Source organism: Peromyscus maniculatus, chromosome 23, assembly GCF_049852395.1.
Source record: "Peromyscus maniculatus bairdii isolate BWxNUB_F1_BW_parent chromosome 23, HU_Pman_BW_mat_3.1, whole genome shotgun sequence".
NCBI lineage: Eukaryota > Metazoa > Chordata > Mammalia > Rodentia > Cricetidae > Peromyscus > Peromyscus maniculatus.
Genome location: NC_134874.1, coordinates 16,645,150 through 16,666,727, shown reverse-complemented (window position 1 = coordinate 16,666,727; position 21,578 = coordinate 16,645,150). Strand labels below are relative to the sequence as shown.

At 58.4% G+C, this 21,578-nt stretch overlaps 1 protein-coding gene across 31 annotated transcripts in view; it reads left to right on the top strand.

Annotated features, from left to right (window-relative positions):
* Positions 1–19,530, top strand: part of Ncor2 (nuclear receptor corepressor 2) — a 162,576-nt gene extending 143,046 nt beyond the window's left edge. For 12 of the 31 annotated variants that reach the window (XM_076561252.1, XM_076561232.1, XM_076561235.1 and 9 more), the window contains 20 exons: positions 681–831; positions 2,365–2,505; positions 2,791–2,871; positions 3,237–3,532; positions 4,543–4,897; positions 6,119–6,340; positions 6,759–7,004; positions 7,795–7,944; positions 8,052–8,189; positions 8,273–8,459; positions 9,940–10,469; positions 11,316–11,468; positions 11,554–11,699; positions 11,924–12,117; positions 12,874–13,023; positions 13,473–13,618; positions 14,166–14,219; positions 16,834–17,061; positions 17,825–18,004; positions 18,384–19,530. In XM_076561252.1, coding sequence (XP_076417367.1) covers positions 681–831; positions 2,365–2,505; positions 2,791–2,871; positions 3,237–3,532; positions 4,543–4,897; positions 6,119–6,340; positions 6,759–7,004; positions 7,795–7,944; positions 8,052–8,189; positions 8,273–8,459; positions 9,940–10,469; positions 11,316–11,468; positions 11,554–11,699; positions 11,924–12,117; positions 12,874–13,023; positions 13,473–13,618; positions 14,166–14,219; positions 16,834–17,061; positions 17,825–18,004; positions 18,384–18,565 — 3,930 coding nt within the window. In that variant the 3' untranslated portion in view covers positions 18,566–19,530. Of the gene's footprint in view, positions 1–680; positions 832–2,364; positions 2,506–2,790; positions 2,872–3,236; positions 3,533–4,542; positions 4,898–6,118; positions 6,341–6,758; positions 7,005–7,794; positions 7,945–8,051; positions 8,460–9,939; positions 10,470–11,315; positions 11,469–11,553; positions 11,700–11,923; positions 12,118–12,873; positions 13,024–13,472; positions 13,619–14,165; positions 14,220–16,833; positions 17,062–17,824; positions 18,005–18,383 lie in introns of all 31 variants that reach the window. The other 19 variants (XM_076561254.1, XM_076561255.1, XM_076561244.1 and 16 more) reach the window with 11 other exon arrangements.
* Positions 19,531–21,578: the final 2,048 nt, after the last annotated feature.

Here is a 21,578-nt window from a genome sequence, read left to right as displayed (position 1 = left end):
CCCCTGTGGCTTGGCTGCAGAGGTACACTAATGGCCCCACTCACGCTCCCAGAAGTCACCTGACGTGAATACTGCCCCCCAAGACTGAAGGCTGTTCGTGGGACACCTCCTCCTGGTGGGGCTTACCCTGTCTCAATCAGTATTTCTTAGCTGGTCAGACTGGTCCCCGGGGACATCAGGTGGCATCTAGGGACATGTGTACTAGTGACAGTGGACAGGGCATGGAGGAGTGTTGAGTCAATAGCCGCTGGCAGTTCCAGGCCAGGAAAAGGTTCCTGAGTGATCATGACTGCCCCATACCTCAGTTTCCCCATCTGAAGTAGATAGAGTAATAACATCCAGCCTGATGTAGTGGCTCAGACCCGTAGTCCCCGTTCTTGGAAGGCTGGGGCAGGAGGATGGTGCATTCTAGGCTAACCGGAACTCTATAGGGTGAGAGACCTTGTCTCTGTGAGACAATGCGATCCTACTCTTGATGGCGTCTGTAGGAGAGTTCCAGTGAAAGACAGGGTGGTGGCCTCAGCGCTGGCGCTAGGGAGCCAGGATGAGGGAGACGAGCAAGGGGCAGCGCTGAGTGAGGGTCTGTGTGTGTTCTGTGCATGCTTCGCGGGGTGGGGGCATGTGTGTGGGGTGTTGAGAATCACCCGCAGGTCCGGGTGCTTACCCCTCCACCCCCATAGGGCACGCCCGCTGACGTCCTTTACAAGGGCACCATCAGCAGGATTGTCGGTGAGGACAGCCCGAGTCGCCTTGACCGGGCACGGGAGGACACCCTGCCCAAGGGCCACGTCATCTACGAGGGCAAGAAGGGCCACGTCCTGTCCTATGAAGGTGGGTACAGACGACAAGCCAACCATGAGGTTAGGTGGGGTGCCTGTGCCTGTCCCCCTTTCTTTCCATTTCCAGGCTCTCTGTTCTCAGGACAGACGTAGCAGGGACACCGGGAGCAAGAGCACATCGGACAGACGGTACCTGTCTGTCTGCCAGCTCAGGGTGCCCCTGCCAGGGGTGTGTGGGAAACCCCTTGTTGATTAGAAGTCATGAAGACCAGACTGCAGGATGTGTCCCCAGACGGCCAGTTGCGGCCAGTCTACACTTGGCTGAGCGGGGAGGTCCTCTGGCAGGGCGGAAGGCAGGCACGTGCCTTTGGAGTATGCACTGGCTCCTCTAGGTAGCCTCGACAGGTTGAGGGCTGGGCCTCGGTTCTGCCCACCTCCCATAGGAGGAGGTAGATATACTCAAGGTCCTTCTGTGAGGGCACCGTCCTGGCCCTGGAGGGACAAGGCAGCCCTGGTTAGGGAGGAGGCTACGGGGCCTGTAGAGGTGTCTTTAGAGACAGGTAGAGCTGAGGAAGCATTCCGCAGAGTGACTTCCTGTCCGATAGGCATACAGCGGAGGTCAGGGGTAGCCTTGGCTTCCCCCAACATAGGCTGGGGGCACTTTTGAGCGCCACCACAGGGAAAATCTGTGGTAGAGCTGTGACACACTACTCTCTGGCCATAAGAAGCAACCAGTGCACCCCAAGAGTTGAGGAACTCATGGCTGAGGAAGCATCTCCCAATGGCCAGGTTCCCGTCCCCAGTGATGCCAGCTGCAGGCCTGGGGTCTGCCAGCTTCTCTTACCTTGAGCCCCACGGTCCTGGAGGTACAAGTGGGCCCACGTGGCTCTGGCACCTGCCAGTGGAGCACAGTCTTGGGGACAAGGGCGGCAGCTGCCTCTGGTGCCAGCTGCATGTGCCAGTGACAGCCCGCGGTGATGATAAGCTGGCTGACGGAGGTCCTAGCCAGAGTCACAACTTGGGAGCCTCCACAGGCTCAGATTGCGACCTTCCAGCCTGTCTGTGTGGAGCTTTGGGTGCCCTCTGGGTCCAATGGGTCTGAGGCAGTTCAGGGTGTCACCCACTGTCCGCCCCAGCCCCAGCAGCCAGCCCTGTCTTTGTGGTCTCCCAGGTCTCAAAGGTCCAGGTTACCAGGGAAAGCGACGCTCCTCACTGCCGAGCACGCTGAGACACAAGTGTGACACAGCTTCACGTGGGCCTTGGGCCTGGTGCTCACACACATGTGCACACGCAGATCCGCAGACGTTTATGGGGCTTCCCTGTGTACTCAGACTTGGTTAATGTGCATAGACCCATGGGCACAGAGGCACACCCACCTACATGAGAGTGGGCGGCACCAGCCTGCTCTTCCTGCCCAGAGCAATTCTGAGCTGGTTTGAGGGTCCCACAAACTCAGCCCCCCTGCCGTCCAGCCGTGGGATGGCAGGGCCTGCTTCCAGCTCTGCCCGTTTGCGGGCCAAACCCCATGCCTATGGTGCCAGCACCCTGCTGACACCCCACACTATACGTGCTTTCTGGCCCCCAGGTGGTATGTCCGTGTCCCAGTGCTCCAAGGAGGACGGCAGGAGCAGCTCAGGCCCGCCCCACGAGACTGCCGCCCCTAAGCGCACCTACGACATGATGGAGGGCCGGGTGGGCAGGACCATCACCTCAGCCAGCATCGAGGGTGAGTGTCCTGCTACAGTGGCCCACGAGGGCCAGGCGCTGTCCCAGGAGCCTCCGAGACACACAGGCTGGAATGGGAAGGGAGGTGGCCTCGTGGCACGCCTGGAGGGAGCCAGCCAGTGGCTGGCCCAACGTTAACAGAGAAACTGAGGCTCGACCTAGAGCAGGGTGGGGCCCGGGGAAAGGGGCACTGATTTTCTGGGTCCCGTGTCATGGTGGAGGCGGCTGTTGGTGGACCCCGGCCCTCCCGGACACCATACGGTGACGCCATCCCTGCCCTCCCCAGGACTCATGGGCCGCGCCATCCCTGAGCAGCATAGTCCTCACCTCAAGGAGCAGCATCACATCCGAGGCTCCATCACACAAGGTACGCTCCCCTCCCCCAGCCCCCAGCCCCCGCCCCTTGGTGCGATTCTGTCCCCAGGCCGAATATAGGCTAGGGATTTGGAAACAGAGGGCGAGACCCCCACCCCCACCCCCCATCCATGGACTTTTCTTGCTTCGCTCAGACCGGTTTAGCTCAGTCTTGGCGATGAGCTTCACAATGTGGTTTCAGTTTGTGTCCGCCCTTCATCCGAAGACACAGGTTCAGAGAAGTCAGTTTGCACACCCAAGTTCACACAGGAAAAGGGGATTTGAGCTCAGCCAGGCCAGCTCCCGGCGTCACTGCTGGGAGCCCCCCCAGGCTGAGCAGGCCCAGGCCGTGGAGAGTCAGTGCTGTTTGCCTGGCAGGAATCCCGCGGTCATATGTGGAGGCCCAGGAGGACTACTTACGTCGGGAGGCCAAGCTCTTGAAGCGAGAGGGCACCCCGCCGCCCCCACCGCCCCCGCGGGACCTGACTGAGTCCTACAAGACCCGGCCCCTGGACCCTCTGGGCCCCCTGAAGCTGAAGCCGGCTCACGAGGGTGTGGTAGCGACTGTGAAGGAGGCGGGCCGCTCGATCCACGAGATCCCGCGGGAGGAGCTGCGCCGCACGCCTGAGCTGCCCCTGGCCCCGCGGCCTCTCAAGGAGGGTTCCATCACCCAGGTATCAGGAGCACATAGGAGGGCTGGGGCACCGAGAAGCCCAGGGCGGTTCTCGTACTGACCCCATTGCATGGGTGCATAATTGAGGCCCAGAGAGGTTAGCAACATGCTCTGGGTCACTGATGGCATTTGCGAAACCCAAGTCTTGCGTCCCTAACTCTGTCACTTCGCTGCTCTCAACATCTCTACCCGCACATGTGCGTTAAGAGGCTCTACGGGGACCTGGTTCCACCCCGGGGCCACTGTCCCCTCCCATGGTCATGGCTTTGACGGGGAAGAAAAAGACAAAACAGCTGGACAATAGCATCTAGGGAGGGACTGTCACCTGATGCCAGGGACACCCACTGATGGACCAGAATGGTTCTAGAGAATCCTTTTGAACATTAAGGTGCCACCCCTCTTTTAGGACAGTAACCAAAATATTGGACCCTCCTGAATCCCAGCACTTGGGAGGCTGAGTCAGGAGGATTGGAAGCTTGAGGCAAACTAGACACAGCAATTCTCTGGCTTAATGCCCTACCCCCAAGTTTTGACGTTTAACAAGAACAAAAACACTGAGTAGAAATTAAGATCTGGGGCCTAGCTGTGCCCCAACCTGACTAAGGCCATGGGATCCTCTCCACAATGTCCAGTGTACAGTCCCCTTCTCTGTGGTGCCCTCTGAGACCTGATTGTGAATGTAATGCCAGTCCTGGACCCGGAGCCACAGCCCGGGGTCACAGGTGCGCCTGGCTGTGGAATTGCATAGTGTTGCAGGATGGGTGGGGGTCCCGCTGGCTGGGGAAGGTTGTGTTCACCCGCAGCTGGCCTCACCCTGGCCCCCCTGGATCAGTGCGTGGCCCTGGGGCTGCAGGCAGGCTGAAGCAGGCAGGGCACCCAGCCCATTGGACATCATATCCTAGTGGAGATCTCTGTCCATCTGCCCAAGGGGTTTGAGATGCCCCATCCTGTGCAGAAGGACCGGAAGGGCGGAGCTGGACAGCCAAGTATAGACCTGCATCCTCTTCCCAGGGCACGCCACTCAAGTACGACTCCGGGGCACCGTCCACTGGCACCAAGAAACACGATGTGCGCTCCATCATCGGCAGCCCCGGCCGGCCTTTCCCGGCCCTGCACCCACTGGACATGATGGCTGACGCCCGGGCTCTGGAGCGTGCCTGCTATGAGGAGAGTCTAAAGAGCCGGTCAGGGACCGCCAGTGGGGCGGGAGGCTCCATCACACGTGGGGCCCCGGTCGTAGTACCCGAGTTGGGCAAGCCACGGCAAAGCCCACTGGCCTACGAAGACCACGGGGCACCCTTCACCAGCCACCTACCACGCGGCTCACCTGTGACCACGCGGGAGCCCACGCCACGCCTTCAGGAAGGTGAGGGAGGGAGGCTCCCACAGGTGGCCCGTTGTGGGGAGGGGACAGCTCACTCTCTGCCGGGTACCCTGGCCTCTGCCTCCTGTCACAGCCGATCCATCCGCTGCCCCGCCTCCACACTGCATACAGAGGTTCTCCTCCGTTCCCTCTTAGCAAAATGTTTTAAATCATTGAAGTCAAGGCTGAGGAGCAGGCTCAGTGGCCAAGGACATGCCACACAAGCGTGAGGACCTAAGTCACTGGTGCGCGCTCACGCACATCGGTAATCCTCATGCTTCGCAGTAGGATGGAAGAGTGTCCTGAAGGCCACGGCCCCTGAACGACAGTCCCTGTCTCAGACGTGGCAGAAAGTGAAGACTGGCCTTTGAAATTGTCTTCTGACACACTCTGTCTCTGTCACACACACACACACCATAGCACATGTGCATTTACACTCGTGTACACACACACACACACACACACACACACACCCCATAGCACGTGTGTGTGCACTTACACTCGTGTACACACACACATGCATGCACACAAACACACTGTGGCACGTGTGCACTTAACTCATGCACACACACATACGCACACACACACAAATTACAGTAGTAATAGTTTCAGTGAAGCGTTCCCACTCTCTAGCGTACATCTTCCCAGTATTGTCGCTGTGGTCCAGAGCACCCATGTGGGGTCCCCTCCGCCATTCTGCTTCTCTGATTCTCTCAGCTCAACCCTCTCCTTGACTTCCTCTGCCTTCTCAGCTCCCTTCCACACATGCAGCCTTTGCGTGTGCTGGCCCTCCATCCAGAAGGCTCCCCCTTCTGTTTCTAGGCAACCCCTGGGTACCCCATTTCCCCCTGTTCAGATGTCAGGGCCTGGGGAGACTATGGTCACCCCCAGCCACATCCTGTGACATTGAGAGATGGTATTCAACAATTCCCTGAAGCCCATGTGTTCCCTACCTTGTCATCCATCTCCTGCCTGTGACAGTGGTTCCTTGGGGTTCAGGGATCTTGTCTGCTTTGTTCTTGGGGTGATCCCTCTTCTCATCATAGGAACTGCTGGTCTATGGTTAATTCAGACTGATGCAATGAATTAATGATCAGTGATCATGGAGTAAATTAATGTTGTCATAAGGAGCAGAGAGGCCGGAGACTCTGGGCCTTCTGACAGCGTAGGCCAGTGGCTCTGCCCTGAGACTGAGGCTGAGGCCACGGTGGCTTGTCTCCACAGGCAGCCTTCTGTCCAGCAAGGCGTCCCAGGACCGGAAGCTGACGTCGACGCCCCGGGAAATCGCCAAGTCCCCACACAGCACCGTGCCCGAGCACCACCCCCACCCCATCTCCCCCTATGAGCACTTGCTTCGGGGCGTAAGTGGTGTGGACCTGTACCGTGGCCACATCCCGCTGGCCTTTGACCCCACCTCCATCCCCCGAGGCATCCCTCTGGATGCAGGTGGGTACCCTGGGCCTGTAGACTTGGGGGTCAGTGGTGGCTTGAGGGGGGCAGTCAGGGTCTGGAGAGCGGGGCATAGGTTTAGTGCTGCCATCACTAGCAGATTCTAGGGCCTGGGCTGGGCTTCATGTGTCTCAGTGGGCTGCTTTTCCTGTGGGACTCACCTGTGCCTTGCGAGTGCGTTAAATGAGGCTCCAGTGTGTGCCACGATGTAGGGCCTTTTTAAGGCCTCCTTTGTTAGGGTGCCAGGATCTGTATTTTAGTGCATTATGTCGGGGAAAGCTTCCCAAAGCATTGACAGCAAATACCCCACATGATCAGGGAGCAAGTCTTAAGCTCTGTGTGTGCGTTGGGGAGGCGTGTGGGTGGGGAGCATGAAGACCAGGCATGGGCCACCTGACCCTCCCTCCCTCCCCAGCCTACTACCTGCCTCGGCACCTGGCCCCCAGCCCCGCCTACCCGCACCTGTATCCGCCTTACCTCATCCGTGGCTACCCTGACACTGCGGCCCTGGAGAACCGCCAGACCATCATCAACGACTACATCACCTCGCAGCAGATGCACCACAACGCTGCCTCCGCCATGGCCCAGCGCGCCGATATGCTGAGGGGCCTGTCACCGAGAGAGTCCTCGCTGGCCCTCAATTACGCCGCTGGCCCACGAGGTGAGTTGCCTAGGACGGTGCCCATCCCCAGAGCCTCGTCCTGTACCTTCCTGTGCTGTGGGCAAAAGATACTAGTGTCCCTATGCATCCGACACTACGCAAGGTGGGCCGAACGGGCCACGTGGCTGCCACTGGGTGCCTCCCGTTGGCTGCGTGGAGTAGGTGGCACATGCTGGCTCCTTGGGGAAGAGGGGAGGTGCCTCGCGCCTCAGTTCCCATCCAGCAACTGTGTGAGGAGCAGGCGCACCTTGCTGTCTCCCACATGGGCCTTTCCTTGCTGTTCTGAGTCCTTGGTGTGAGGTATCTTTCGGCATCCAAGAGATCAGAACACAGGCTAGGCCTTGTGTGCTATCGCCCACCTCTAAGAACTCAGGAGGTAGAAGCGGGAGGATCGGGAGTTCAAGGCCATCCTCAGCTACATAGAGTTTGAGGCTAGCCTGGGCTACCTGAGACACTCTCAATACAAATAACAAAAAAGAAAGAGAAGCGTGTGCGGCTGTTGGGAGCACTGATTCCTAGAGCCTTGGCACAGCCTGGGTCCCTTTGCCTGCTTGTTCGGGGATGACCGTGTGGCTCCTGAAGCCACTCTGGGGGTGAGGGCTGAAGGCAAGGAGCTGATACTGTGGGACAGGGCTGTCTGCAAGGGGAAGGCAGTGTTTGGGATGAAGAAATGCTGGTTGGGAGACACTGCAGGCCAGGGGCCTGGGGCCAGGCTTGGCACCAGGGAGGGTCTCGGGTTTCACTTTTGGGGACAGTCACCTACAGCTGACCCCCCCCCCACTCCCCACAGGCATCATCGACCTGTCCCAAGTGCCACACCTGCCCGTGCTGGTGCCGCCAACGCCAGGCACCCCTGCCACCGCCATCGACCGCCTTGCCTACCTCCCCACGGCGCCCCCACCCTTCAGCAGCCGCCACAGCAGCTCGCCACTGTCCCCAGGTGGGCCTGCCAAGTGGGTGGGTGGGTCTGTGCCTCGCTCCTTATGCCCTGCAGGCAAATTCCGGCCCGTCCGGCTCTAGCTCAGACTCTGACCTTGGCGTTTCCAGGAGGCCCCACTCACCTGGCCAAACCAACTGCCACGTCCTCGTCGGAGCGGGAACGGGAACGGGACCGTGAGCGAGAACGAGACAAGTCCATCCTCACGTCTACCACGACTGTGGAGCATGCACCCATCTGGAGACCTGGTAGGGCACCCCAGACCCCGCCCCACCCCCAGGTCCTCATGGGCCACCCGGGCCTGCCCCCTGACTCGGCGGCCTGTCACCAGGTACGGAGCAGAGCAGCGGGGCTGGGGGCAGCAGCCGCCCCGCCTCCCACACCCACCAGCACTCGCCCATCTCCCCCCGGACCCAGGACGCCTTGCAGCAGAGGCCCAGTGTGCTGCACAACACGAGCATGAAGGGCGTGGTCACCTCCGTGGAACCCGGCACGCCCACGGTCCTGAGGTGGGCCAGGTTGGCACCGGGGGGAAACGAGCCTGGGGGGAGGGTACACAGACGGATGTGCCGAGTGGGAGGGGGTTACGTGGATGGGCAGATGGGGAGAGGATTGAGCAGACGGCAGGGTGGGTGGGTGGGTGGATGGATGTATTGGCGAGAACGTTGAGAGAGAGTGGGTGGGTAGGTGGCGTGAAGGCAGGTGGAGGGTGGGGGGCACAGGCAGCTGGGCAGGTGATGGTGGGTAGAGGATGCTTTGTGTAGACAGGTGAGTGACAGCTAGCCTGGGGGGTGGGGTGGAGGGATGGCTGATGGGCGGGCAGATGGGTGGATGGGTGGATATGTGGGGAAGTAGGCAGATGGCTGGGCCAGGGGGATGACTGAATGGATTGGAGGGCAGGCAGATGAATGGGTGGCTAGGTGAATGGATAAATGCGTGGATGGACGGATGGGTAGGTAGATAAGTAGATGGATCGATAGATGAGTAGATGGATGGACAAGTAGACAGACACATAGGTGAACGAGTGGATAGATAAGTGGGGGCGTGAATGATGGGCAATTGGGTGGCATGTGTGTGAGTGGGTAGGTAGATAATGGATGGATAAATTGAAATGTATAAAAAGGTGGATGGGGGATGGATGAATGGGTGGATGGATATGATGGATAAGTGAGCAGATGGATGGATGGGTGGGGGGTTTGCAGATGTGTAAGGTGGGGGGTAGACGGGTAGGTAAATGAGTGGATAAACAGATGGGTAGATGAATGGTTGGAAGAGTGGATGGATGGATGGATGGATGGATGGATGGATGGATGGATGGATGGATGGATGGATGGATGGACTGACGGATGGACTGACAGGTGGTGGATGATGGGGTGGGTGCGAGAGTCAGTGGGTGGTAACTAGTATGTAAAGCCCAGGAGTACCAGTTTGAAAAAAAAACAGAACAGGGACCTTAAAGGCTGGTGGCCGGGCCAGTGCTGCCCACCGTGGTTTCAGAGCTGGTGCTGGGCTGTCGGGCTTCTGCCTGAAGTCAGCCCCACGCCTCCCGGCTCATGTGCTCTTGGCTGCTAAGAGCCTCGGCTTTTGTGTGCCAGCTCCTAGGAGTGCCTCCTGCTGGCTCTGCTTGGGTTTCCTGCCCTCTATTCGCTTACCTCGGTCACATCTGGCCATGCGGCAGCAGCTGCCCTTGGAAAGAGAATAGTCTGTCCGTTCCTGTATGGGTTGTTGTCCTCTAAGAAGCTCTGGGACCCTTGCCTTAACTGGTGCTGTATTTTCAGGGTCTGGGATGGTGCTGGGCACCTGGTAGGGCTCAGGGAAAAGCTGTGGGCATGAGGAACTGAATGGGGCCAGCACAGGTCAGTCAGGAGAGCAGGATTCTTCTGGGAGTCTCAGGGAACATGAGCATCTGTTGTTAGTCATAGGCAGCAGGGACTCCAGTGGGGTGAGGTAGTCGTTCCCTCCAGCCTGCACTTTCTGAACCTTTCTGTTCCCTTCTAGGTCCACCTCCACCTCTTCGCCTGTCCGCCCAGCTGCCACATTCCCACCTGCCACCCACTGCCCACTTGGTGGCACCCTTGAAGGGGTCTACCCTACCCTCATGGAGCCCGTCCTGCTACCCAAGGAAACCTCTCGGGTTGCCCGGCCTGAGCGGCCCCGTGTGGACACTGGTCATGCCTTCCTCGCCAAGCCCCCAGCCCGGGAGCCTGCCTCCTCACCCAGCAAGAGCTCTGAGCCCCGATCCCTAGCACCCCCCAGCTCCAGCCACACAGCCATCGCCCGCACCCCAGCAAAGAGCCTTGCACCCCACCATGCCAGTCCGGACCCGCCGGCGCCTGCCTCGGCCTCAGATCTGCACCGAGAAAAGACTCAAAGTAAACCCTTTTCCATCCAGGAATTGGAACTCCGTTCTCTGGGTAAGACCACCCTGACAGCGGCCACGTTCATAGACGCAATAATCACGCGTCAAATTGCTCACGAAAGGGGGCCGCGAGAAGGAGGTTCGCTGGCCAACGACTCCCCTGGCGACGGTAAGACATCCGGCCCGCCGCCTGCCCACCCCATCTGTGGCCTAAAGATATTTTCAGATCTTTGCTTTTAATTTTTCCCCCCTTTTTTGGTTGGTTTTGGTATTTTGTTTTGAGCTCATCCTCGTCAGTTCGCACGCTGTGGTGACTCCAGCCCACACGGGCGCCTCATCGTTCGCACATCCTTCCATCATGAGTTTTTTTTTTTTTTTTTCCTTTTTCTTTTTTCTTTTTGGATTTTTTTCGCCTTTTTTCTTTTAATGAATGGATCTGTGGTTTGGACTCCGACCGCGCCTCCCATCTCCCGCCACCACCTACCTGCACCTTCGTATAGGGGGGTGGGGATGTGGGGGGGCTGCCAGCCGACTGGGCTGCCACTGTCTGTGGAGGAAGTTAAGGCCGGGAGTGAGGTGGAAGAGAAGAGGGAGGAGGCTATCCCGGAAGGCTGGGTGTCCGCCTCTCCTTCCCACGCCAGCATGCAACCTAAAGAGAAGGAAGCTTCTCTGTGCTGGGTCAGGGGCTGGTGCTAGGCCAAGGCAGGGGACAAAGTGTTGCTCCATTCTGAGCCCCCACCCCACCCCACCCCTGCACACATGCACCCCCCCCATTTCTCCACTACCACTAGTCTATTTCCCTCACCCAGCCCCCACTGCCCATGCCAGACCCCCACAGTCCTTTGGGAGTGTCTGTGACCTCCCATCCCTCGCCATCCCTCCTCTCTGGCCACCCCTAGGCTGGGGTCGTTTCCTGCCATCTTGAAGCCCAGCCAGTGAGGAGGCTTGGCTGGGAGACATCCAGCACCTCAACTCAAGCCCACGCCACATGCTAACCCCCACCCGCTTGTTCCAGGTTACCACAGTGGCGCTGGCTACAGCCCCGACGGGGTGGAACCCATTAGCCCCGTGAGCTCACCCAGCCTGGCCCACGACAAGGGGCTCCCCAAACCACTGGAAGAGCTGGAGAAGAGCCACCTGGAAGGGGAACTGCGGCACAAGCAGCCAGGTGACACCCGGGAGAGGAGCGGTGGGGAAACCGAGGCGCGTCTCCCAGCTGTCCTCGGCCCCTGACCGCTCTGTTGTGTCCTCAGGCCCCATGAAGCTCAGTGCGGAGGCTGCCCACCTCCCGCATCTGCGGCCGTTGCCTGAGAGCCAGCCCTCGTCCAGCCCACTGCTCCAGACCGCCCCAGGCATCAAAGGTCACCAGAGGGTGGTCACCCTGGCTCAGCACATCAGTGTAAGTGCCTCTGGCCCCAGGTGCTGGGAGAGCTAGTGGACAAGAGGGTGACCGTGTCCCGGAGTCAGGCAGATGTTAACTGACATTCTCTGGCCGCCACACCCAGTCCTTTGGGGGCCATCCCCATAAGATGCACATGGGGATGTTTACCCAGGTCAGGGTTCTGCCCTACCCTACTTGGAAGGTTCTGGCAGGATGGCCCCTGACCTGCCCCCTCTCCACAGGAGGTCATCACGCAGGACTACACACGCCACCACCCACAGCAGCTCAGCGGCCCCCTTCCCGCCCCTCTCTACTCCTTCCCTGGAGCCAGCTGCCCTGTCCTGGATCTCCGCCGCCCACCTAGCGACCTCTACCTCCCACCCCCCGACCATGGCACCCCAGCCCGGGGATCCCCCCACAGTGAAGGGGGCAAGAGGTGAGGATGTACTCACATCTACATCAGGTGCCGGCTGAGGGACAGTGGGGTGGGGTGAGCTCAGCAGGGCGTTGGGTTGATGGGAAACTGATCTTCAGGGAATCGGAAGCTCACCCAGGTCCCAGAACCAGCACAAAGTGAGTGTCAACTCAGTCCCCTATAAATACCAACTCAGCCAGGGGTCAGATGTACCGCTCCCATTTAGCAGATGGGGAAACGGAGGCACAGAGAAGTGAGTTATCGTCCTATACCATGCACACACACTCTTCCCTTGGCTGGGCCTGGGGCTCAGGAGCAGAGCAAGGCGTCTGAGAGGAGTGTGATTTGAGGGGCGCAGATACAGGCAGCGGGATCTTTGGGGGACAGTGAGGTCCTGGCATGGGCATCTCATCAGGGTTCACAACATGTCCACCCTGGACAGCGCGGCATCGTGGCACACACCTCTCTAAGCACAGGAGAGGGAGCTCTGGGGAAGCAGAGGCAGGATTGTGAGTTTCAGGCCAGCCTGGACTACACAGCAAGACCCCGACTCAAAATAAACAAAAGCTCGTGCGTGTTAGATTATTTCAAAAGAGCTCCTGCCATGGCCCCATCTCAGCAGCCCCCCGGGGCCTCCATACCTCAGGTGCCACCATCCAGCCAGTCACAGGGAAAGGTGCAGAGCCCAGCCTTACAGTGGAGCGCTGCGGTAGGGGGGGGGGTCCCCTCTGCCGGGAAGAAGAACTCGACCCTCGGCTGAGATGCTATCTCCATCAGGTCCCCAGAGCCCAGCAAGACATCAGTCCTGGGCAACAGCGAGGACGGCATTGAACCTGTGTCCCCACCAGAGGGCATGACTGAGCCAGGGCACCCTCGGAGCGCTGCATACCCACTGCTGTATCGGGACGGGGACCAGGGGGAGCCCAGGTACCCATGGCACAAACCCTGCCCCGAGGTGGCGGTGGCGGTTCCATGTCCACCCAGGGCCTCAGACCTCTAGCGCGGAGGCCAATCACCTTCCAGGGGCTTCAGTGGCAGCAGCCCGTCCCGTTCTGTCACTTGCTGGCGATTTAAGAATAAGCTGGACCAGACAGGGTTGGGTGGACGGGGACATGGTGGGACAGGCGTCCAGCCTCAGGGAGTGTGTGTCCGTGGGGCTTCTTGTGTCAGAGCTAGCTGTAAGAGGTCCTTGGGGCAACTCACAGTACACTGGGAGGTTCACAGGCTAGCCCAAGCCAAGGCTGAGTACAGGCCCCAGCAGGCCTGGGATGGTCTTTGGCTTCTCGCCGTGACCCAAGCGGTGAGCGCTCTCTTGCTGAAGGCTTGCTAGCAAAGTGCCCAGCCTGCTGACCCCGGGTGTCTCACGCTCCCTGCAGGATGGGTTCCAAGTCTCCAGGCAACACCAGCCAGCCGCCGGCCTTCTTCAGTAAGCTGACTGAGAGTAACTCCGCCATGGTGAAGTCTAAGAAACAGGAGATCAACAAGAAACTCAACACCCACAACCGGAATGAGCCAGAATACAGTAAGCGGGGGCTAGAGCTGGGGCCGGCACCGGGAGGGAGCTAATACTCTACACCCCACCCCGGAGGAATTGCCAGTGGGTACTGACTGGCTCAGCATGTAGTGCCACAGTGATACCCTGCACACAGTAGGCACTCAGTGAAACCTGTATAAACATCCAGGTACCCTAGAACACAGCCCATTGATTGCTCCAGGTTCGTGCCACAGACGTGGTGCCTTTTTACCATGACTGGTGTGGGTCGACAAGGATTCTTGTCCTTAGCTCAGGGTCACGTGGACCAGATCCTTAGGAGAATGCACTGTCCCCTCCCACCGGCAGTTCCCTTCCTGGGTGGCTTGGACAGGTGGGTAAGGCTGTTCCCTTCTGGAGCTAGGCTGTAGAAGCCCTTGCAGGTAACACAGCACTAGGCTGGTGACCAACAGCCAGAATAAACCTGGAGCTCAGTAGGTCCCCAGTTGTGCCCAGACATCCAGCTCAGGCTGTACAGGGCTGCAGATGGTCTAGGACCTGTGAGCTCAGCCTTTCGTCCCTTGTCCCCCCGCTCTAGATATTGGCCAGCCCGGGACGGAAATCTTCAACATGCCCGCCATCACCGGAGCAGGTAACCCTCCTGCGTGTCCGCATAGCAAGCTCTCTTCCCCGACTGCTGACTTGGGGACAAGGAATCTTAGCCAGTTCAAGTTAGGCCCCTCCTCCTGGCCTCAGTGGACCCAGAGTGACAGCACAGGCCAGCCAGCCTCCACTGCTTAGAGTCCTCCCGCGGGAGGAGGTTCTGAGGTTCGAGGCCAGAGTCCCTCAAGTGCTCAGTGGCTGTCACGTCACCTGGAAACGCTTGCCCATTTGCTGGGGAGTGTCACCAGGGGTGAACAGGTGGATTGAAGACTAAAGTCTCCATCTGGGGAGGCCGTCAGGGAGCTTCAGCCTTTTTCTAAACCAAATGCTGATATAGAACAGGAAGACGGTTTTGTGGCAGAAATTGCAGGCTTTCTGTATGGTGCTTGGAACTTAGAGTGTCTTGAGGTTGGAGGAGCTCCAGGATCCTGGCCAGGGCCTCCATGGTTATTATTGTACTGCCCCTGTGGGAAAATAACTGGGTGGGACCCAGTGGACTTGGTGACATCTGAACTGGGATTGAGTGAGGCGCAGGGGTGTCTGTGGGGACATGCACTCTATGCCGGAGAAACAAGGGAGGGTTGCTGACCTTTCTCGTGCGTGTGTGGAGCCTTGGGTCCTCTAATAAGGTGGCCAGACACACCTTGGGGACATTTCCAGAGGACCACAGGAACCACAAAGCCGGGACTGAGGGTAGCGGGGGTGCCTGGCAGGGAAGGTCACAAGCCCAGAAACATACTGGACACTTTGCTTAGCCTCAGGCAGAAGGAAACTTTGATCGAGGCAGTAATGTGGTTAGAAATGTTTCTAGAATGTTCTAAATCTTGACATAGGTGCTAGACACCAGGTGTGTGTATATATAGAAATTCATGGGTAATACAGTGGTTTGTGCTAAAGCCTAACTTAGTTGTCTCATGTGTACACACGCGCACATGTGTACCTACTCATAAATTCCCCTTAAATGTTAGTTCTCAAAGACGTGTTTCCAGGCCTAGCCTGTGACACTAATAAATACCCTGCCGGAGATAAATGGAGAGAGTCATGCCTGTGCCCAGGGCCATTGAGCCACAAGCTCACCACCCTGGGGACAAGGCCCAGGAGTGACACCTCATCAGGGGGCTCCCCTCTGTCCCCCTCCTCTGTCCTCTGGATGTGGAGGAGTGGGTGGGGCTTGTTTATTTGCATTATTTTTTTTAATTGTGTTTTCCATTGGAAGTTCAGCTTTTTCTTGATGACTTGCTTAACCCTAACAAAGCTACCTTGGCCCTAAGCTTGCCTGAGACCCGAGGGAAGGAGAGAAACGAGCCTAGGCTGACTGTCTCTGCCGTCCTCAGGAGCCCGGCTAGTTTACAAACCAGGGACTTGCCAGCATGTTGGGCCGTGTGGTTTTTCAGAAGGCTCAGGCAGCCTGGAGGCTCACGGGTTACCACAGAATGGCCTGTGGCAATTGTTGATATTTGTGGTTTTGGTGGTGGTGGTGATTTGAGGGTTTTTTTTTTTTTTTTTGGATTGGTTTGTTCGGCTTGGGGTGAGGTTGGGTTGGTTTGGTTTAGTGGTTGTTATTTGTTGGTCTGGCTTTGGAGGACTTCTGTTGGTATTTGGGGTGGAAGCGAGGACCTTGTACTCACCAAGCAAATGTCCTGACCCTGAGCGACAGTCCAACCCTCTTTGAGTTAAGGTCTATGTGCAGGCTAGCGTTGGTTGGACTAAACTCACTCTGTAGACCAGGCTAGCCTCAAGCTTGCTATCCTCCTAAGTAGCTGGGGTTCCAGGCCTGCTCATCAGGCTCCGGCCCTCAAGAGGTTCTGGAAGCATCCTGAAACACCGAAGAGACATAATGCCCAGCCTGGCATTTGCAAGAAGTCCCAGAGCACAGTTCGGGGCGGGGTCCACGGAGGCTCAGCGGAGACAACAAGCATCTCTTGAGGCCACTTTGTTGATTTGGCCTCTCTCCTTGTCGTGGGGCCGGGCCAGCCAGGGCTGGAGTGGCCTTCGCCTGTCTAGCGCTGCCCTGTCCTTGCACGCACATAACTGCATGGCTGTGACCCCGCACCCTCGTGCCCAGCTCTGCACCTTTCTCCTCGGGCTCCTGTGGGGAGAGATGGGCCAGGGGAGGCAAGCACAGCTTGGGGGATCGGGCAAAATGAGCTCCCTGACCCCTTGAGGAAAAGGGGACAGCAGGAGTCCTCTGGTCACCTTCCCTCCCCACATCCCTTCCTAGAATCCACCCACCAGAAGGACCTTGGCTGGGTTTCTATCTCCTCCCCCTCCTTGTCCTCAGCCCCGAGCTCTGGCTTGACTCAGTGGTCCAGACAGTCTCCTTAGGCCACCCACTCGTAGTTAAAATTAAGTAAACAGCTTCAGCTGGGATTGGGGTACACAGAGGGCTTCTGATTTGCTGGGGACCCTCTAGCCGCCCCAGACCCCCTCCCTGGAACCCCCATCGGCACCCGGCGGAGAGGCAGGCTGGAGGGGGGGAGGGTGCTCTGCCGATGTGTGCTCACTGTGTCTCTCTCTCTCTCCTCCCTCCTCTTTCTCTCTTGCGACCCTCTGGCTCCCTGGCCCCGGCCCCCCGTGTGTCCGTCTGTCTGTCTCTCTCCCAGGCCTTATGACCTGTAGAAGCCAGGCGGTGCAAGAACATGCCAGCACCAACATGGGGCTAGAGGCCATTATTAGAAAGGCACTCATGGGTAAATATGATCAGTGGGAAGAGCCCCCGCCGCTCGGCACCAATGCTTTTAACCCTCTGAATGCCAGTGCCAGTCTGCCCGCTGCCGCTATGCCCATAACCACTGCTGACGGACGGAGTGACCACGCACTCACCTCGCCAGGTCTGCAGGCCTGCCCCCGCCCGCCCGCCCGGCTGTGTCCCTCCCGACCTGGTGTCGTTAATCCTCTCACCTCCCCCCTCGAGCTTGGGAGCCTGTGACCTTATTTTTGTGCCTGTCCGACATCTAGTTTGCTAACCCGAAGCTGGTCCGACACCCCGTGTTGTGGGGGGGGGCGCCCCCCTCGCCCCCAGCACTGCTGCTTCTCCCATGCTCACACTGCTACCCCACGTCCCGCCCCCTCCTCCCCTGCTGCGTGGACAGGGCTGCTGGGGGGAGACCCCTCAAGGGTCAGGCAGCCCGTGGTCAGCTCCCACTTTGCCAGTGTCTTAGCAGTTGCCATTCCCAAGCCCGGGCACCATCACAGAGGTGCTCTGCTGTCCACTTCTCGGGTCGGGCCAGCCTCGGGGTCTGGACCTCTCAGCAGAGGCCTTCAGGGCCATCTTGGGCAATGTCTGTCATTCAGCCAAGATCTGATGCTTCTCATGAAGGGGTACAGTCCTGGTGGGGGCACCTAGGAGACTAGTCATCAGTCTCCCTCACAGGAATGTGCCTCTGTTCCCCATGCCAGGTGGTGGACTCCTGATAGTCTCCTGGCTCAGGATTTCTCACACTAGTTTTCTGTCTTGGAGCCCTAGGAGGCAGGTGGCTCCCCAAGGCCAAAGTCATCCCCCCGACCCCCCTGCCCCTCCTCAGTGCTGGTGTGGGTGCCTTGCCCTCCGTCAGCACCATCTAACTCCGCCCCTCCTTGCTTGGTCCCCTGCAGGTGGTGTCGGGAAAGCCAAGGTCTCTGGCAGACCCAGCAGCCGAAAAGCCAAGTCGCCAGCCCCAGGCCTGGGGTCCGGAGACCGGCCACCTTCCGTCTCCTCAGTCCACTCAGAAGGGGACTGCAATCGCCGAACACCACTCACCAACCGCGTGTGGGAGGACCGGCCCTCATCTGCAGGTGAGTGTCGGCCGGGGTAGGGATGTAGACACGGGGTGACCCCGGCTCCCCAGGGGAAGGTGCTCCCTGGTCCCCCACCCAGCAAGGAAGGGGTGTGGGAAGCAACAGACCAGAGGGTCCTCCCTGCACAGCCGGCCATGCCGGCTGCTCACGCGAGGGAGCCTGGCCTCCTTTCATGCCTGTCGAGCCCGGAAGGGTTTTGATGGGAAAGCAGAAGGCAGTAGAAGGCGAGGGCCAGTTTGGAGAAACCTCCAGAGATGGAGTGTTGATTGGCGCTGGCCCAGGCGGCCCAGACTCTGGCTGTCAGTGTGACAGACAGGGTCCTGGGGGGGTCGCACGGCCTGCAGAGCCTTCTCCAGCCCTCCCGTCTTCCCCACAGGGTCCACGCCGTTCCCCTACAACCCTCTGATTATGCGGCTACAGGCAGGCGTCATGGCCTCCCCGCCCCCACCCGGCCTTGCGGCAGGCAGCGGGGCCCTGGCCGGTCCCCACCACGCCTGGGACGAGGAGCCCAAGCCACTGCTGTGTTCACAGTATGAGACACTCTCCGACAGCGAGTGACTCCAGACCGGAGGGGAGCGGGGCCAGGTTCCCGCACGAGGCAGAAGCAGCCCAGCATGGAGCAGGCAGCTGCCGACTGTCCCCACTGCGGAGAAGGAGCCCCTGAGTCTGCCTGCGCGTCCATCCGTCCGTCCACCCATCTGTCCATCCAGCGCTGGCATCCTGCCTGTCTAAAGCCTTAACTAAGACTCCCGTCCTGGGCTGGCCCTGCGCAGTGACCTTACTCAGGGGATGTTTACCTGGTGCTCGAGAGGGGAGTGGACCGGAGGGGAGAAGAGCGGGCCCGGAGGGGCACGGCGATCATCTGGGCCGGCGGGGACCCAGCGCAGGATGACCAGTCACCTCCACGCCACTGCCTCGCCCCTTCACGCATTTGGAACCAAAGTCGAAGCTGAGCTTGTGGCCCCGCCCCCCCCCGCCCCGCCCCCAGCCCGCTCGCTCGCGCTCTGGACAGACGTTCCCAGCTTCTCCTGCCCCAGTGCCATCATCGCAGCCCCCAAAGGCCCCCCCGGCCCACAAGACTGGGAGCCCATCAAGACCAGGTGGGTGCACAAGGGTCCAGGCGTGGCCCGGGGCACGGACGTTTGTAGGAACTGGACTGTTCCCGGCCGTCGCTGTGGCGATGGGAGGGGAGGCAGGTGTAAATGGTGTTGGCTTACAGGGTATATTTTTGATACCTTCAATGAGTTAATTCAGACGTTTCACACAAGGAAGGACTCACCCGTGTTACTGCTGCTGCGCTTTGGTCTCTGCTTCCCGTTCCAGAGGCGTGTGCCGGCCAAGGCGGTGGTGACCCAGACACGCAGGACTGGGGGGGTAGGGGCGCCGGCACACAGCCCTGCACCCTCCCTCCTCCCTTCCTTGGGCAGAATGGACTTGATGCATATTCTGTGGCCGCCATCTGTGCACGGCGGCATTCTGTCATTTACATATGTTGTTCCAATTAAAAAGCAAATCATACTCAAGTCACAAAGTTTCCACTCTGCTTCTCACCGGACAGCAGGAGCCAGGGCCGAAGGACCATAGCAGGTGACCCCAAGAGTCAAGGGAATGTCCCCTCAGGTCACCACTCGGCAGTGAACGGTGACCCCAAGTAGAGTGCCACCAGAGGGCATCCAGTGTTCGCGGCTGTGGGGAAGCCACCAGGTACTTGTATCATAGAGATGGTGTTCACACCTATGGGGAGCCCGTGGTCAGTGTACAGGGGTATTCTGCAGGGTATTCACACCCTGGTGATTCTGTGGGGCGTTTGTGCCTGGAGTGTTCACACCCGTGGTGAAGATACGGGGTGTTTGCACCATGTGGAGGGGAGCCGAGTAGTTGAGCCTGTGGTGAGGTATGGGGTGTTCACACCTGTGGTGTCGGGCATTCACACCTGTAATGGGAGCATAGTGTGGATGCTGGTGTTGCTCACTCCTCGCGACAGTGTGCGTCATCTGCATGGTGAAGATTACTGTTGTAGTAGACGTCGGGGTCCTTGCCTGTGGCGAGGCCTCCGGTGTTCCTGCTTATGAGTGTAAATGTCCAGCAGGGGAGCGTGTGTCTGTCCCACCCATGGGAGGGTGTGTGTAGCATGAATCTTAGAGAGTCTTATTAATAAAATCAAACCTGAGGCCAGTTATTGGGGTGAACACTGGAAGATCAGAGAGACAGAACAAGCCACAGCTAACCTCACCTGGCCAACTTCTCAGCTGATCTTGTTTCCTCCGACTGGAAGCCTCTGTGTCCTCATCTCCGAATGGCTCTCAGCTGAACTGTGCTGCTCAAAACCTAAAAGCTTAACCAGCCAAATGCTTCTAGTTTCTGGTCCTCACGCCTTATATACCTTTCTGCTCTCTACCATCACTCCCTGGGATTAAAGGCTTGCTTTCTGGGATTAAAGGCGTGAGTCACAATGCTTGTCTGTATCCTTGACCAGATGGATTTCTGCCTCTGGAATGCTAGGATTAAAGGCATGTGTCACCATGCCTGGCCGTTTCCAATGCGTCCTTGAACTCACAGAGATCCAGAGGGATTTCTGCCTCTGGAATGCTAGGATTAAAGGTGTGAGTGCCACCATTTTCTAGCCTTTGTATCTAGTGGCTATTCTTCTGTCTCTGACCCCAGATAAGTTTATTAGGGTGCACAATATTTGGGGGAACACAATACCACCACAGGTGTGTGTCTGTCACACTCATGGGAGAGTGTCAGTCACATTGTGGGGAGGGTGTGTGTCTGTCACACCTGTGGGAGAGTGTGTGTCTGTCACACCTGTGGGTGACTCTTGTTTCTTGCTGTGGACTATTTGACCTGATCCTGCTCTTTATGTCAATAGTGTTTTGGGGCTTGACCAAAATGGCCAAACCCACCTACCTAAGGTATACAAAGGTATAAAACGATGCTTCCTCCTCGGTGTCTGTTTCAGTCAAGGTCCTCTAGAGCAGTGGTTCTCAACCTTCCTAATGCTGCTGCGGCCCTTTAATACAGTTCCTCATGTGGTGGTGACCTCGACCATAAAATGATTTTCGTTGATACTGTTTATTTGCTACTGTTATGGATCATAATGCAATAATCTGATATGCGACCCCTGTGAGAGCATTGTTCAACCCCAAAGGGGTCACAACCCACAGGTTGAGAACCTCTAGAGGAATAGGTATCAGGATTTATTAAGAATATTTATTTTTAATTATTTTTTTATATGCATTGATGTTTGATCGGTATATACATCTGTGTGCCACATGCATGCCTGGTACCTGTGGAGATCAGACTAGAGTTACAGGTGGTTGTGAGCCATCAATGTGGGTGCTGGGAATTGAACCCGGGTCCTCTGGAAGAGCAAGCAGCCAGTGCTCTCCATCACTGAACCATCTCTCCAGCCCCTTAAGTTAGCATTAAAATAGTAGCAACAGGCCAGGGCAGCCGTAGTGCACGCCTTTAATCCCAGCACTCTCGGGAGGCTGAGCCAGGCAGATCTCTGTGAGTTCGAGGCCAGCCTGGTCTACAGAGCGAGATCCAAGACAGGCACCAAAACTAC